Source organism: Leptonychotes weddellii, chromosome 6 (assembly GCF_054177405.1).
Source record: "Leptonychotes weddellii isolate Sample4059 chromosome 6, ASM5417740v2, whole genome shotgun sequence".
Lineage (NCBI taxonomy): Eukaryota > Metazoa > Chordata > Mammalia > Carnivora > Phocidae > Leptonychotes > Leptonychotes weddellii.
The window spans coordinates 69,329,679-69,348,246 of NC_138374.1; the positions used below are offsets into that span (position 1 = coordinate 69,329,679).

The 18,568-nt window shown below is 37.5% G+C and overlaps 1 protein-coding gene across 7 annotated transcripts in view; it reads right to left on the reverse strand.

Moving 5' to 3' along the window:
* Nucleotides 1–1,360: 1,360 nt before the first annotated feature.
* LOC102748366 (uncharacterized) overlaps nt 1,361–18,568 on the reverse strand; it is an 83,226-nt gene continuing 66,018 nt past the window's right edge. For 5 of the 7 annotated variants that reach the window (XM_081824354.1, XM_081824349.1, XM_031031964.2 and 2 more), the window contains 3 exons: nt 10,177–10,303; nt 9,808–9,903; nt 1,361–6,178 (listed from right to left, as the gene is read on the reverse strand). In XM_081824354.1, the coding sequence (XP_081680480.1) occupies nt 3,930–6,178; nt 9,808–9,903; nt 10,177–10,303 (2,472 nt within the window). In that variant the 3' untranslated portion in view covers nt 1,361–3,929. Of the gene's footprint in view, nt 6,179–9,807; nt 9,904–10,176; nt 10,329–17,573; nt 17,672–18,568 lie in introns of all 7 variants that reach the window. The other 2 variants (XM_081824352.1, XM_081824353.1) reach the window with 2 other exon arrangements.

An 18,568-nucleotide genomic window follows, 5' to 3' on the forward strand; every position in this document is an offset into this window, starting at 1 on the left:
TCCCATTTTCAATACATTCATCTTCCCCTCAATGCAATCAATCTCCAACCACGCCAACAATTTCCTCTATCTATAATCTCCTTAGCCACCAACTCCCCAGTGTCCCATGTCTCTGTGATAGGAACAGTAGTGCTACTCCGTTCCTCTGTGTGGAGCTCCTCTCTTCACCTCACTGACCTGCAATGGGACTGCTGTCCTTGTGCTGGAAGGGAAGGGAAAAGAAAGGAATAGCTATAATTTGAAAAAAGAATATATTCCAGTATTATTTGTAAAATAAAAATAATAAAAATGAAGAAATAACGCTATAGATGGAATGTTTATGTCCCATATCACTTCTTCCCTCCAAAAAAATCATGTGACAAACTAATCCCGATGTATTAATCCTATTAGATGGCACACAAATTCAATACTATTGAATGATACCAAATGTCAGTATTATTTATGTTAACTTCTATTGCTTGACTGGGTTGGGTCAGCCGACTTTTCCCACTATAACCACACTTACATTTTACCAGCTGTCATGCTTGGCCAACAGTATATGCTTGAGGACTGCAAGGATGGAGGAGGGCAAAGGGACGTGCTTCTTCCCGGGCTTTCCGTCCACATCCTGTGCTGTCAGCACCCTAGCAATACTGCTTCACACCCCATTCAGGCATGGGGTCTTCTGAGAGACGCAGCTAAATTCCGTTTGCAGTTTTTCTAACACTCGCACACCCGCGTCATCATGCCCCATCAGAGAAACCAGTGCCAGGCAACCAGCACTCTCTCCTCAGCCAGTATGGGCCCAATCCCGAGAGGCCCCTCCTCTGGGCTCCGATACCCACATCAGTGGGACAGGTTCCTTTCAGAGGCCTGCACTTCAGCTCTGAGGGAGGCCCCCCCCCACCCCGTCCCTTCATTTGACCAGCCTAGAGCTGGTAGCTGCGGCCTGCAGTTGCTATCTTAGTGATACATTTGGGTTTCATTTTTCCCTTTTCGATTCCTGCTATCTTCATATCTCAGTGTGCCCTTTTAGCCTTTCAGATCCCCAGTTAACAACTGTATACCAAGTTAACAGTGCTTTAGATCATATTGTTTCTGTTCAAATCACTGCTATGGTTTCTGTCTTCTGACAACCCTGGTATGTCTCACTGCAATTTAATCTCAGGAAGAGTAGAACTTACATTTTATTCACTGTTGTACAATGCCTTCTACTTAATAAGTGACTAATAAATACTGATCGATTCAACAAATGTTTGTATTTATAGTCACTAAAACGTTTTTCTCACTGTGGGTTGAGGATTCAGCTCTACTCTGGATAAAGTACACAATGTCCAAAATTGTATTGTTCATAATCATAAAAAATTAGAAACAAGATGCCTTTCAACAGAATTAAGTTATTTTAATAGAACGGAGTATAAGATGCTAAAAAATTACAAGAGCTACATATATAAACACGGACATAACTCAAAACCGTTATGCTGGTTTTAATAAAGGAATAGTGTTCAGGATAAGGCACAAAGCGTGATGTGACAGAATGTTACTAGAACCACTGAAATTCACTATGAGTTTATACAAAGCAGCAAAAAGCAGAGAGTGAAGAGCAGTGAAATCATTGGTGTGGGGCAGTAGAGTGGTATCCTATGGTTGGCCCATCTGGATTGTGCACCACCAGAATAATGGGGACCCGAATACAGGGCCTAGAAATGTAACAGCCACACCAAAGGATAAATCTCTATACAATAAAAATGTGGTTTCAAATCAGTGAAATAGGGGTGAATGAATCAAAAGGTGAAAGATCAATTGGCTATTCATTTGGAAAAAAACAAAGTTGGATTTTTAGTTCATACCATATTTAATCAACAACAGAAAAAGGTCAGTAGACGATTCTATTCACTTTAAACACGTTTCGTATGTTTTAAAGACAAACCTGACAAAATACAAAGTTTTAGTAAGAATTTTCTTGTATCAACTCAAGAAGCAGAAATACATTTCATACTATGGAATGACAGACCATTTTATTTCTAATGTTCAAGTTCTAAACATAAATGCCTTTAACTCTAATAACAGAAAACTCTGACCCAAACTGTTCAGTATCTGTGAGGTAGAGAATATTATCTCCATTTTGCAGATGAGGAAATTGAGGCAGAAATTAAATCACTACATAGGTCACTCAAATAATAAGTGACAGACATAGAACAGCTTGTCTGAAAAAAACACGTATAATTGTAGGAGGGAAAATGTGGCATTCTACTACACTAAATACAAATGCAGATAGTTTTTTGCTCACATAAAATCTGACCTTCACACTTAAAACTTATATAAGCATATTCTTTGGATATAACACAAATATAAAATGGGGAAAATTTCTTCAACAGGCCCTGCTTTCAATCTGTACAGAATAATAAGTACTAATGTTCAAGGCCAATTTTGAAAATTGATTCAGATGTGTATTATAAATAACTGTGTACTGAATCATTGCATACTTCAAGTAAATCTTGATTTTATCAGTCGTTATTTGGTCATCTCCTAAAAGAAGACTTTGTTAACAATGTCTATACTGATTTACACGTGCCACCAAAAAGTAGAAAACACACATGACACATGGTATTTCATGCATTCAACGCTTCTTTTAAAAAATATATATTGTGGTGTAAGAATATGATGGGACAACAATAGCATTTAGTGTCAGAAATCGTAGTGTATGTTACAAAAATTATTTAGCTAAGGGTGCATTGTTCCTACTATAACTATTTTGGAGGCTACAACAAAAATCAAGCATATAGAAAGTAGCCGTTAAAGAGCACACTCCTATGTATAAGCCTAACAAAGCTCAGAGGCTTATTATTACTCATGTAAACAAGCAGTGCTGTTACTTTATTCACATAGACAGTGCTGTACTTTGAGTTTACATATATTATTCACATATACACTTAGTGCTGTTACTTTAATCACATATACACTTAGTGCTGTTACTTTGATGTTTACAAAGTGCTGTTACTTTATTCACATATACATTTAGTGCTGTTACTTTGAGTTTACATATATTATTCACATATACACTTAGTACTGTTGCTTTGATGACTCAACTCACTTGTGCCTTCTCAAAGCTACATATTCCTTGTTGACTGTGATGGTCAAATAAATATCCCGTGTTAGATTATTAATAAGATATTTAGTATTGCATCCAAAACATTGCTTCCAGAATGAGATTATTTCTAGATGAGGATGTTTTCCTCACTTCCTAAACTGACAATTTTCTTTTGTTATGTATTCTCTGATAAATCAATCTTGAAATGTTTTTCAAGTTATTAGCTTTTATTCCACTCTCAATTATCTGATGGTCAATCAGATGTAGATTCTTTGTGAAAATTTTCCTATATCCATTTCATTTTGGGGTGTTTCAATTCGTAAATTTCTGATTTACAAAATGCTTGACTTGATCAAAGTTTATTAAAATGAAGAATACTGAGAGCAGTTTCCCTGCCCACTGAATTCTCTGACATACAGTGTTTCTCATACCTTCATTAGATTCACAAGGTATATGAGATGAGGGATGGCTAGGATATACCATGACAACAAAAAGCCCTAAACATGTAATGGCTGAACAAATCCGAAATTAATTTCCAGTTCATGACAAAACTTACAAGTGATGTTAGAGAAGGCAGAACTCTGCGCAGGACCCTGGTTTCTTCTAACCTGTGAATCTGTAATCTCTAATGATTAGCTCCCAAGTTACCCTGAGGATGATCTCCATTACCCTTTGATAAGGAAAGAAAAATGGGAGTAGGAAAAATTCCAAATGAGGTCCTTTACAAGCTTGGAATTTGTTTCAGAGGTCATATGGCCTCATGTGAATGGAAGGAAAGCTAGAAAATCTTGACTAGTTGTGTAACCACAAAGAGAAATGGGTATTGGGAAAAACAGAGCAAGTTTCTGCCACAGAGTTCCTACCCTATGTGAATTCCCTGATGATGAGTAAGCGCTGATTTCCGGCCAAAAGTTTTTCCACATTCACAACATTTATAAGGTTTCTCTCCTGAGTGAATTCTCAGATGGGTAGTGAGGGTAGATTTATGACGAAAACTCTTCCCACATTCGTTACATTCAAAGGGTTTTTCCCCTGTGTGAGTTCTCTGATGATTAATAAGAGTCGACTTCGTAAGAAAAGCTTTCTGACATTCATGACACTGAAAGGGTTTCTCTCCTGTGTGAGTTCTCTGATGTACATTAATGGCTGACAGATGACGGTAAGTTTTACCACATACATTACATTGAAAGGGTCTATCTCCTGTGTGAGTTCTCTGATGTTGAGTGAGGGCTGACTTCTGGCAGAAGGTTCTCCTGCATTCATTACATTCATAGGGCTTTTCCCCCGTGTGAGTTCTCTCATGTCGAGTGAGGGATGACTTCTCATAAAAGGATTTCCCACATTCATTACATTTATAAGGTTTCTCTCCTGTGTGAATTCTCTGATGTGCGTTAACATCTGACTGCCGATAGAAAGTTTTCCCACACTCATTACATTGAAAGGGCTTCTCTCCTGTGTGAGTTCTCTGATGAACATTAACTTCTGACTGCCGATAGAAAGTTTTACCACATTCGTTACATTGAAAGCGTTTCTCTCCTGTGTGAGTTCTCTGATGCACATTAACGTCTGCCTGCCGATAGAAAGTTTTACCACATTCCTTACATTGAAAGGATTTCTGTCCTGTGTGAATCCTCTGATGTGCATTAACGTCTGACTGCCGATAGAAAGTTTTACCACATTCCTTACATTGAAAGCGTTTCTCTCCTGTGTGAGTTCTCTGATGCACATTAACATCTGACTGCCGATGGAAAGATTTACCACATTCATTACATTGAAAGGGTTTCTCTCCTGTGTGAGTTCTTTGATGTGCATGAACGTCTGACTGCCAATAGAAAGTTTTACCGCATTCATTACATTGAAAGCGTTTCTCTCCTGTGTGGATTCTCTGATGTGCATTAACATCTGCCTGCCGATAGAAAGTTTTATCACATTTACTACACTGAAAGGGTTTCTCTCCTGTGTGAATTCTCTGATGTAGCTTAATGTCTGACTGCCAATGGAAAGTTCTGCCGCATTCATCACATTGGAAGCGTTTCTCTCCTTTGTGAATTCTCTGATGTACCTTAATGTCTGACTGGCGGCGGAAAGTCTTCCTGCGTTCATTACATTGGAAGTGTTTCTCTCCTGTATGAGTTCTCTGATGTTGAGTGAAGGCTGACTTCTTGCAGAAAGTTTTTCCACATTCATTACATTCATGGGGTTTCCCCCCTGCATATGTTCCCTCATGTCGAGTGAGAGATGACTTCTTACAAAAGGACTTCCCACATTCACTACATTTATAAAGTTTCTCCCCTGTATGTGTTATCTGATGGTCTGTGAGGGGTGATTTGTGACTTGTTTTCCCACATGGGGTGGGAATTAATGGTGAATTAAATTCATGGGGTTTCTCTCCTGTGTGTGTTCTCTGATGCACTGTGAAGTTTGACTTGTAGTTGAATGTTTTCCCACATTCACTACATTTGAATAGACACTCATGTCTCTGTTTTTTCTGAACTTTAGTGAAATGTGACATCCTGCTGAAATTATTTTCAATCTGATTGCCTTTGCATTGTTTTATTTCAAAGGAGACCCCATGACATTTCAAGAGAGATGCCTTCTCACAGGTTTGTCCATGTCCATTATATTCACAGATTTTCTCTCCCGTGTCAATTTGCCTGTGTGGAATTACTGTGGTCTTTTTTCCTAAGGAGTTTCCACCATCATATTTTAAAGTCTTCTCTGAAGATTGACTATTTACGTGCTGAGTAATACCATTCTTATGACCAAGGGCTTTCTCATATTGATTATTTTCATGAGAAATCTCTTGAGTATGAGGTTTTTCCTGCTTAATATCAAGTAATTTCTCATATACATTTAACATGGGAGGCTTTTTTCTTGAAGAATTTCTCTTACTACCAACTGATATTAAAATATTTTTCAAATTCATTCCATGTAAGTCATGTTTACAGGGCATTTTTCTTGAAGGAATAAACTTTGTATTCATATTAGATGATTTTCTTAAAGCATAAACTTTCTCTGAAGTCACTGTTTTGTTGTTTAATAAAACTTGTGGCAAATATTTGTCTTGGTTTTTCTGGATTCTCTCTGTTAGGTAAGCTTTGCTGTCTTCTAGAAATGAAAATATTGAACAAACCATAAGAATTTTACAGTTCCAATGGAACTGGATTAACATACAAATGTTCTATTATATATTTGACTTTTGGTTTCAGTAGTACCTCAGGATCAAAGTGCCTTTTTTCCACCCAGTTCAAGAAAACATATGTGGAAAAAGAAAGAAAATGAAGATATAAATTCAAGAAGCAGCAAAGAGAGGATGGAAGATTCTACAGATCCAGGTATGAGAAAAATCACAGAAGATAAGATGGGTCCAACTGAGCTAACGAAAAGTAACAGGAATCACAAGAAAAATGAGTAGACAAAGGCGTTCATGGAGAAAAAAGAGACATTAAGGAGACAGACTAGGTCTAATACTCTCAAATCTATATTTTTTAGTAACGCCCAAACAAGTTTTCATGCTTCCAGTTGAATTTCCCTCCTACACAATAGCAAGATAAATTTCTGAATGCACCAATGGCCTTATGTTCAAGGAAAGAGTCATCAGACTGTACTCTAATTCCCCTCCCAACAGGAATGCCAACATCCCTAAATAAAGTATAAAATAATGACAAAATAAGTAATCTTGTGCCAACATAGATCTGATGTATCACCCTATTTTGGCTTTGATACTTTCATATTGCTCTACTATAGCCACTCAACAGGTGAACCTACCATGATAATCACATTTGGGTTCACTTACTTTTCCATAAAATAGCATTACCAGTGCCAAAATACTAATACTTAATTTTGGTTTATCTTTCACATTTCACATGTCCACATTTCAGGTTTCTGTTTATTACCAAAATTTAAGGATCATATATTTCCAACCAAATCCCAGGAAATGAGTAACATTTATGTTGATTTACCATTTAAAAAATATTGTCCACATTTGCTACCCAGTGCAACGAAGTCTATCCCAAGCTAAAAAACCACAGCAAACAAAATTTACACCAACTAAATGCACATCAGATTTCAAGCTGCCATTCTACAACTCCCCAGTCAATATCCTCTGCACCAGTTTAGTCAGTTCTTTGTCTCATTAAATTACTCATTCTTTTTTTTTTTTTTTAAGATTTTTTTATTTATTTGAGACAGAGAGAATGAGAGAGAGCACATGAGAGGGGGGAGGGTCAGAGGGAGAAGCAGGCTCCCTTCCGAGCAGGGAGCCCGATGCGGGACTTGATCCAGGGACTCCAGGATCATGACCTGAGCCGAAGGCAGTCGCTTAACCAACTGAGCCACCCAGGAGCCCTAAATTACTCATTCTTGACTACAAGGTCAAAGTGCGTTCTCTCACTCAGAGCCAAGGCTAGGATGTACGCTATTCAGTATCTAGAAAAATGACATAATACCATTATTCTAAACCTTCAAGAATGACTTTTCAAATCTTCCCACTTTCAAAACTTTCAAACTTATATTCATTCTAAATCTAAAAATAGAGGAGCTCTTTTAACACAACCATAAATAGCACTGCTTTGTAATATATACTGTACTTCATCTAATGCAATATACACATATTTAACATTCTAAAATCAGAATGCATCTTATAATTGATAACAGATCTGTGATAAGCAGGCCACAATATAATGAGCAGAATATTTTTTCCTTAGTGGTTCATCACATAATGGTCTAGTTACAATCTATGGCTTCTTAGATTTGAGAGAATGACAATTTTCTTCTTAATTAAATGCTGAATTTAAAGTGGTTCATGCAATTTTATTCTCATTCTTCAATCCAGATGATGGCACACCTTTCCTTAAAGGGCAAAATAGTACACATTCTAGATTTTGCAGGCCATACCTGTCTGTCACAATGTTGAACTCTGCTATTAGAGCATGAAATTGGCCAAAGCCCATATGTTAACAAAGGAGTATGGTTGTGTTGCAAAAACATTTTATTTACAAAAACATGTGGTAAGTCTGCAGACCATACTTTATAACCACTGCTCATAACAGGGTGTTGTTAAGTCTGATTTTCTGTGAACCTGAGCAATTTTAAATCAATAGACTTCAACACGCTGGGTGTATGAGCATTACCTGGAGAGCTTTTTCAAACACAAATGTTTAGACACTATGCTGTTTTATTCCTGAATCAGGAATTACAGGTTCATGTAAGTAATCAGACAGAGATCCTTCACGTTTTCAGAATATGAAATTTTTCCTCTCCTTGATTCCAATCAACATGTGTTTATCAAATGCCTATTTCAGGTTATATACCAAAGTAAGAAAGAATAACACAATCGCCATTTTCTTTGTTAGATCATACCCCAAGTGTGAAAAAAGGTAGATATTATCAGGTAACAGATCATTTACTTTTGTTTTTTCTGAAAGACCCACTGCACACTGAGCACTGAGAGAAAGAAGAGATTACACTGGCTCAAACATTCGAAGTCTCTTTCTTAGAAGCAGATACACTTAACTTGTACTATAAGGACATTCAATATAATAACAGTAAAAACAGTGTTTTACTTATATACTAAAAAATGTTCTGAGTAATTTTCACTTATTAACTCATTTAGTATCTAGTCAGGGAAAGCAAGAAAGGTGTGACATGGGAAAGCATACAGTATGCCTAAGTGACATTTGATGCGAGTGGATCTAATGATGTTTAGCCTGAGTGTAAACAACATAAAAATAAAATTGGAGCAGCCAAATAAGGCAGAATGCAGTAGCCAATAAAAGGCAAGTTAATTTAAATTTCATGAAATAAATAATGGGGGGAGCATAGATTTATCTTGTCAGGCTACTGAAAAAAAAGACATATTCTAGGCAAACAAAAACACAAAATTACCACCATCAAGAACAAAAAAATTCTCACCAACTACAATTAGGAATGGGGAAAAAATAAAAGCATGAGGGAATATAGTTCTTACTGATTTTGAAGTAAAGCAAGAACATGAAAAATATTAGAAGTTTACAAAGAAAAAATACTCAAGAATACAAAAGAAATAGTTTGTCACGTGTGCTTAATAATTTTGTTACCAATTTCTGGTTTTATCAGACTATAACTAGGGAATGTCTTATTTCCTACTCCGTAGGATTTACCGAGGGTTTCTTTTTAGCATCAAATACACTTCCACTTGTTTGCAAATGTTTTTTAGGCACTAAAATAGGTCTTTTTCTCATTTTTTTTTTTAGGTACCAACAGAAGGATAACTGTAAAATTAAGGAGACTGTACTTTTGTTACATTAATCTGATGAATATGAACTTGTAATCCTATTAATCTATAGGTAATTTGTTTAAATAGTATCAAGTACTACTATACAACACGTAACACTGAAAACATTGTTTCCTCCCTTCTCCTCAAGAACCAAATTTTAGTAGACTTTATTACCTTTCTTAGTTTTATCTTTGTGCTATTAAACACAAAAAAGCCAGTATTACTTGCTTGTCTGCATAAATGATATCCCTGGACCCCTAAATTTGAACAATCAGAAAAACAGTTTACATTCCTTCTCAAGCATTACCCTTTTCTCTTCTAATTTTATCATATATATATTCTTCCTCTACTTCTAAAGTAGGTGATACTAGGAAGAGATTCTTAGAAAACATTTTAAATAATGTCCAACTCCTAGACTGACCACCTAGATTATAATTCCCCCTGGGTTCCTCACTAACCTTTCTGGTACTCACTAACTCACCTGGGTAGTTCTGGTATAGAGATTCTTCCTCCAATATCCATGGCTCCTTTCCTTCTTCCAACTTGAAGATCACCGATGGCTTTTTAATGAGATACCCTGTAAAAGGAAAAACGACATAGTTTGGACATGGGCTACAGCAATTCTAAAGGAGAGAGGACATAGAATTTCCAGAGCTGCACCTTGATGATGCTCATTTAAACCTTCACAGGATGTGACAATACAAAAATTGTTCCTTGTGCTCAAAAGAGATTAACAACCTCAGACTCCTGAAGCAAAAGTCTCAACAATATTAACTCTGAAAGACCAAAAGTTTTGGTATCTAAGAAATAAAATGCATGCTATACAAAATCTGATGTGAAAACTGCTTACCCACTGAGACAAGGTGACTGTAGTTCTCCAGCATCACATCCCTATATAGGGTCCTCTGAGCAGGGTCCAGGCACTGCCACTCCTCCTGGGAGAAGTCCACAGCCACATCTCCAAATGACAGTGACCCCTGGAACAGCACATTTCTGCTCAGTCTGAAGTGGTCACAATTGGGGCGGCACAGGAAAGAAATATGGGAACAAATTCTTCCCACTGTTGAGAACTGATGTTACAGTATGCCTACTGTGTACATTACCTTGTATTAGGTTTTATAGAAAAAAAGTAAAAGAACATTCTGCTTATTTTATTAATGCTCTACACCTTGAAATGCCCTGGATGTGAACACTAAGGAGAATAAAACACTGTTCTTGTTCTCTAGAAAACTAAATATTACACAGATACAACACAGCCCAAAATTGAAAATAAGATATTACTAGAACATATTAGAATATGTAAAAAGTAGGGGCGCCTGAGTGGCTCAGTCTTCAAGCGGCTGCCTTCGGCTCAGGTCATAATCTCAGGATCCTGGGATCAAGGCCCGCATCGGGCTCCCTGCTCTGCGGGAGGCCTGCTTCTCCCTCTCTCGCTGCTTGTGTTCCCTCTCTTGCTGTCTCTCTCTGTCAAATAAATAAATAAAATTAAAAAAAAAGAATATGTAGAAAGTAAAGAAAATGTAAAATGTATACTGGAGTCAGAAAAGAAAGATTAACTATCTCGTATCACAACTTGTGCTTAATTGAAGAGTTAAAGCTGTAGGGCCTGTGAGTGTGAAACCCCTTCAGACCACAGACATGGAGGAGATTTGCACCTTCTTACAGGCATCTTTTCTTTTCCTTCCTCCCCCTCTCCCCTGCCTTTTTTTTTTTTTAGTTTACTTATTTATTTTAGAGAGGAGAGGAGGGACAGGGGGAGAGTGAGTCTCAAGCAGATTTTGCACTGAGCACAGAGTTCCCTGCAGGGCTCGATCTCATGACTCTGAGATTATGACCTGAGCCAAAACCAAGAGCAGGATACTCAACTGACCATGCCACCCAGGCGCCCCTTTACAGGCTTTTTCTCTGTGAACCCCACTGGGCATTTACTCTATTCCTTGAGGGAGGGCAGGATTATGCACTGAGTCTACAACTATAGCTGGGTGCGGGGGGGTGGGGAGGGGCAAGAGAACCAAGAAGGACACAGGACAGACATAAGGACACAGAGCAGGGTGCCTAAGTGGCTCAGTTGTTAAGCATTTGCCTTCTGCTCAGGTCATGATCCCAGGATCCTGGGATTGAGCCCCGCATCAGGATCCCTGCTCAGTGGGAAGCCTGCTTCTCCCTCTCCCACTCCCCCTTTTTGTGTTCCCTCTCTCGCTATCTGTCTCTGTCAAATAAATAAATAAAATCTTAAAAAAAAAAGGGTGGGGGGACAGGGCAGACCTAACACTGACGCTATATTGGAGTGAGACAACACATTCTGCCCACAACTTCTCACCACCAAGCTAACAAGCTTAGAATAACAAGTACCAATAGAACATTGCTGACAGAAAGACAGGAGATAAATAAAAGCATGTAAAGAGACCCTCTCTGAGACACAGAGCAAAGAGAACCCTTAAAACTCAGAATTGAACAGAAATAGCTCTGGTAAATGAACCTGTATCCTAAAACACAAGGTATCTCTACAGAAAGTCGAAGTCTATGCCTCACTGAGAGTAGTAACAGAAAAATAACTCTCAAATCCTGCCAAACTCCTAACTAGTTAAACCCCTGGACTAAAGGCCTAGCAGGGAATTACCCATTTCCAGCAATAAAACGTAGTTACCCCAGTTCAGAGTATGACACAAGATATATACATTTCAACAAAAAGTTACAAAGCATATGAAAAGGAAAGAAACTAACAAAATACTACCAAGATACAGAGTAACCATCAGAAACAGATATTACATAGACGTCGAAACTATCCAACAGAACTTGAATTATAACTAATTATGTTAAAGACTCTAAGGTATGTTAAGACTCAAAAGGTACAAGACATGCAAAATCAAATGGATAATTTCAGCAGAGAACCAAATGGAAATCTAGAAATGAGAACACAGTAACAGATGAAAAACATCTTCAAAAGGCTGATCAGCAATCAGCAGAGTTAAGGAAAGAATCAATGAACTTGAAGATGGGTCAAGAGAAATTACCCAAACTGAAACTTAAGGACAAAAAAAGTGAAAAATAGAACATAACATTAAAAAGCTGTGAAATAGGGGTGCCACAGTGGCTGAGCCAGTTAAGCAGCTGCCTTCAGCTCAGGTCATGATCCTGGAGTCCTGGGATTGAGCCCTGCACTGGGCTCCTTGCCCAACGGAGAACCTGCTTCTCCCTCTGCCCCTCACCCCTCTCATGCTCTCTCTTGTGCACGTGCTCTCTCTCTCTAATAAATGAATAAAATCTTAAAAAAAAAAAAAGTTGTGAAATCTGTGAAATACAATAAAATGTTCCGACATATACATAATTTGGACATGGGTGGGGGGAAGAATGGGACAGAAGAAACACTTTCAGAAATAGTGTCTTAAAATTACTCGCAACTGGGCTGCCTGGGTGGCTCAGTCTGTTAAGCATCCAACTTTTAATTTCGGCTCAGATCGTGATCTCAGGGTTGTGGGATTGAGCCACACGTCGGGGTCCCCAGGCAATGGAGAGTCTGCTTGAGATATTCTCTCTTGTCCCTCGGAGCCCCCCGCCACCCCAAAGATAAATAGATAAATCTTAAAAAAAATGTTGCAATTAATGACAGAAAACAAACCAAAAATCCAAGAAGTTCAACAATACCAAGCTGCATTAATGCCTCCCAAAAGCATAAAGACACACAACATATTAAAACTGCTAGAGAGAGAGAGATTGAGAATGAGAATCCTGAAAGCAGCCAGTGAACAAGAAAATATTACAAAAAAGGAATAAAGATACAATTAAAGCAGACTTTTTACCAGGAACCATATAAACTAGAACACAATAAAATGACGTACATAAAATGTTAAAAGAAATGTTATAATCACAGCACAAAAGGAGCAGTTTGAAAAGCACCTGGGTATATTTCAAGATTTACTAACTAATTTGAAAATGTGTGCAGGAAGTGCTGGGATCTACAAAAGCTTTCTCCAGAAACAATGGAGCTGGAGGGCAATATTTTCCTTGCCCTCCCAAAGCCCAGCCAGATGCTTACAGAGCCAGTGCAAACACTCTCCATCTACCTTTCTAGCACAATGTGCCCCACCCCAGTGCTGCCCCACCTAACCCACCCTGGGTTTGGTGCTCCTCCAAAGTGGCTTCCACCCCACCATAGCTGGTGGGCAGCCCCAGCAAAGAAGGTGCCTCTCCAATGTGACTCAAGGCCTGAGCAGGAGGGGAACTAATCCCACACACCAATGTGCCAAGACTCTAAGCTGGCTGTGCAGGGAGCAAGTGCTGCCCATCAGTGCACCCAAGCTGTCCCAGTGGCTAAGTGCAGACAACCAGGATGAGAGCAAGCCTTGCACACCAGTGTGCATGCAGCAGGCAAAGCAGGTCATTACATGTAGCTAAGCTGAGAGTGAGATACACCTACCAGCATGCTCACAGCAATCGTGGCTCAGCAACAATGCAACACTCCTGAAGCATCTGGTTCTAGTGACCAGGGGGACTGCATTACAGGGAACAGGGTCCCTTCTACACAAGGTGAGTACTTTCAAGACCAGTATACATAGCTGACCTACCTATTACACAGAAACAGAGAGGTAGACAAAATGAGGAGACAGAGGAACATGTTCCAAATGAGAAGAACAAGACAAAACCAAAAAAAGACCTAATCAAAATAAACATAAGCAATATGCCAGATAGAGTTCAAAGTAATGGCCATAAAGATACTTACTAAACTGGACAGAAGAGTGGATGAAGTGACTGAGATCTTCAACAGAGAGATACAAAAGATAGAGAAGAACCAGCTGGAACTGAAGGACAGAATAAAATGAAAAATATACTAGAATACTTCTTCAACAGAGTGGAGGATGCAGAAGAATGGATCAGCAATCTTGAAGATAGAGTAATGGAAAGCAACCAAGCTAAACAGCAAAAAGAAAAAGCTACATTAAAAAATGAGGATAGGTTAAAAGACCTCTGTGACCTCATCAAGCCAAGTATCATTTGGATTATAGGGGTACCAAAAGAAAAGAGACACAAGGAAGCAGAAAAATTATTTGAAGAAATAACAATTGAAAACCTCCCTAACCTGGAGAAGGAAATAGATATCTAGGTCCACAATGCACAGAGGGCCCCAAACAAGATGAATTCAAGGAGGTCAAAACCAACACACATAATTAAAACAAATAAAATTAAAGATAAAGACAGAATCTTAAAAGCAGCAAGAGAAAAAAAGCAGTTACACACAAGGTGAACCCCATAAGGCTATCAGCTGATTTTTTCAGCAGAAACTTTACAGGCCAGAAGAGAATAGTATGATATAGTCAAGGTGCTATAAGAAAAACAAAACAAAACAAAAAAACCTACAACAAAGAATATTCTACCCAGAAAGGCCACCATTCAGAACTGAAGAAGAGATAGAGTATCCCAAACAAATGGAAGTTAAAGGAGTTCATCAAACAAGCTTTAAAAGAAATATTAAAGGGACTCTTTTAAGTGGAAAGAAAAGGCCACAATGAGAAGAAAATTAAGAAGGAAAAAAATTTCACTGGTAATAGCAAACGTATAGTAAAGGTAGTAGATTAGTCACTTATAAAGCCAGTATAGAAGTTAAAATGCAAATGTAGTAAAATCAATTATATCTACAAAAATTACTCAAGGGATACACAAAATAAAAGGATACAGAATGTGACATCATATACGTAAAATGTGGAAGAGGGAGTAAAAATTTAGTGCTTTTATAATGTGTTCAAACTTAAGCAACCTTCAACATAATATAGATTACCATATACATAGGATATTGTATATGAATCCCATGGTAACCACAAACTTAAAATCTGTAACACATGCACAAAAAAATAAAGAGAAAGGAATCCAAACATAAGACTAAAAAAACCATCAAACCACAATGGAAGAGAGTAGAAGAATAGAACAGAAAACAACTAGAAAACAATTAACAAAACAGCAGTAAGTACATACCTATCAATAATTACTTTAAGTGTAAATGAACTAAATGTTCCAATCAAAAAACACAGAGTGATGTAATGGATTAAAAAAACAAGATCCATCTATATGCTATCTAAAGACACAGGCCGACTCAAAGTAAAGGAATGGAAAAAAATATTCCAAACAAATGGAATAATCATTAAAAACAAACAAACGCAGGGGATATCAAAATCAAACAGAATAGACTTTGAAACAAAGATGGTAACAAAAACCAAAAAAGGTCAGGATCAATCCAACAAGAGAATGTAACAATTGAAAATATATACTCACCCAACATAAACAGAATTCAAATTCACGAGGCAATTATTACCATATGAAAAGAGAAATTGACACTAATACAATAACGGTAGGAAACATTAACAACTTGCTTACATCAATGCATGGATCATCCAAACAAAAAATCAATACAGAAACAGTGGCTCTGAATGATCCAATAGTTCAGATGGACATAACAGATATCTATAGAACACTCTACCCACAAACTGCAGAACACACATTCAAGGGCATATGGAACATTCTCCAGGATAGATCACATGCTAGACCACAAAGCAAGTCTCAATGAATTAAAGATGATTGAAATCATACCAAACATCTCTTCCAACTACAACAGAGGAAAACTAGAAATCGGTTACAAGAAAAAAACTAGAAGAAATACATATATGAGAATCTAAATCTAAACCTAGGGGCACCTGGGTGGCTCAGTTGTTGGGCGTCTGCCTTCGGCTCGGGTCATGGTCCCAGGACCTGGGATCAAGCCCCGCATCGGGCTCCCTGCTCACTGGGAAGCCTGCTTCTCCCTCTCCCATTCCCCCTGCTTGTGTTCCCTCTCTCACTGTGTCTCTGTCAAATAAATAAAATATTTAAAATAAATAAATAGATAAATAAATCTAAACCTAAAGAACATGTTACTCAACAACAAATGGGTCAATGAAGAAATCAAAGAGAAAATCTGGAGAGAAATGAAAATGAAAACACAACAGTCTTAAATCTTGGAGATGCAACAAAAGCAGTACTAAAGGAAATTTATAGTGATCAAGACCTACATCAAAAACAAGAAATAACTCAAATAAATGATCTAACCTTACACTGAAAGGAACTAGAAAAAGAAAAAACAAAACCCAAAGTTAGCACAGAGAAGGAAATAACAGAGGGGTGCCTGAGTGGCTCAGTTGGTTAAGCATCTGAGTCTTGATTGCAGCTCAGGTCATGATCTCAGGGTAGTGCGCCCTGTGTTGGGCTCTGCACTCAGCAAGGAGTCTATACTTGAGATTCTCTCTCTCCATGTCCCTCTGTAGCTCTCTCCCCCTGAGCTGTCTCTGTCTCTCTAAAATAAATAAATAGGGGGCGCCTGGGTGGCTCAGATGGTTGAGCGTCTGCCTTCGGCTCAGGTCATGATCCCGGGGTCCTGGGATCGAGCCCCACATCGGGCTCCTGGCTCAGCGGGGAGCCTGCTTCTCCCTCTGCCTCTCTCCCTGCTCATGCTCTCTCTCTCTCTCTATCTCTGTGTCTCAAATGAATAAATAAAATCTTAAAAAAAATAAATAAATTTTTAAAATAAAATAAATAAATAAATCTAAAAAAAAAAAAGAGAGAGAAGGAAATAATAGAGATTAGAGCAGAAATAAATGAAATAGAGATGAATAAAAAGAAAAAAGAAAAGATCAATGAGGCTAAGAGCTGGCCCTCCGAAAAGACAAATTAGCCAGACTAATCAAGAAAAAAAGTGAGAGGACTCAAACATAATGAGAGAGGATTAGTTAAAATTGACACCATAGAAGTACAAAGGACTATAAGAGATTACTATAAAAAATTACATTGGTAAAACCTAGAAAAAAATTGACAATCTAGAAAAAATGCATAAATTTCTAGAACATATAGTCTCTTCTGAGACTGAATCATGAAGAAATAGAAAAATCTGGGGGAAAAACACAATTACTAGAAATAAAATTGACCTGGTAATCACAAAACTCCCAACAAACAAAAGTCCAGGACCAGATGGCTTCGCAGGTGAATTCTACCAAAGATTTAAAGAAGAGTTAATACCTATCATTCTCAAACTATTCCAGAACACAGAAGAGGAAGGAATGCTTCCTAATTTATTATATGAAGTCAGCATTACTCTGATAGGAAAGCCAAAGACACTATAAAAGAAAATTATACACCAATATCCCTCAGGAAGACAGATGGAAAAATTCTCAACAAAATATTAGCAAACCAAACCAAATCCAACAATACCTTAAAAAAATCACTCACCAGGATCAAGTGGGATTTATTCCAGGAATGGAAGGATGGTTCAATATACACAAATCAATCAATGTCATATTCAATGGTGAAAAGCTGAAACCTGCTGCCTAAGATCAGGAACATGACACTCTTAACCACTTTTATTCAACATAGTACTGGCATTCTTAGCCATAGCAATCAGACAAGAAAAAGAAATAAAAGGCATCTGAACTGATAAGGTGCAAGTAAAACTGTATTTGCAAGTAACATCATACTATATATAGAAAAACCTAAAGACCCCACCAAAAAACTATTAGGTCTAATAAATGAATTCAGTAAAGTTGTAGGATACAAAATTAATATACAGAAATCTGTTCTGTTTCTATACACTAATAACAAAATAGCAGAAAAAGAAATTTTTAAAATACCATTAACAACTGTATCACAGAGCATAAAATACCTAGGAATAAATTTAACTTAAGAGGTGTAAGACCTGTATTCTAAAAATTTAACATATTAATGAAAGAAATTAAAGCCAACACAAATAAATTGAAAGATATATTAACCTCATACATTGGAAGCAATATTGTTAAAATTAAAATGTCCATACTACAGAAAGCAATCTATAAATTGCAGCCTATAGATCTGCAATCCCTATCAAAATACCAAAAGTGTTTTTCACAGACTAGAACAAAAAATTCCTAAAATTTGTATGGAACCTACGGAAGGCCTCAAATAGCCAAAGCAATACTGAGAAAGAAGAACAAAGCTTGAGGTATCACAATCCTAAATTTCCAGAAATACTGCAAAGTTACAATAATCAAAACAGTATGGTACTGTTGCAAAAATACATATATAGGTCAATGGAACAGAATTGTGAGTCTTTATGCACACATAAAGAGAGGGAGAGAGAACACCAATTAATCTATGACAGTGGAGGCAAGAATATACAATTGAGAAAAGACACTCTCTTCAATAAATGGTGCTGGGAAAACTGGACAGCTACATGCATTAAGAATGAAACT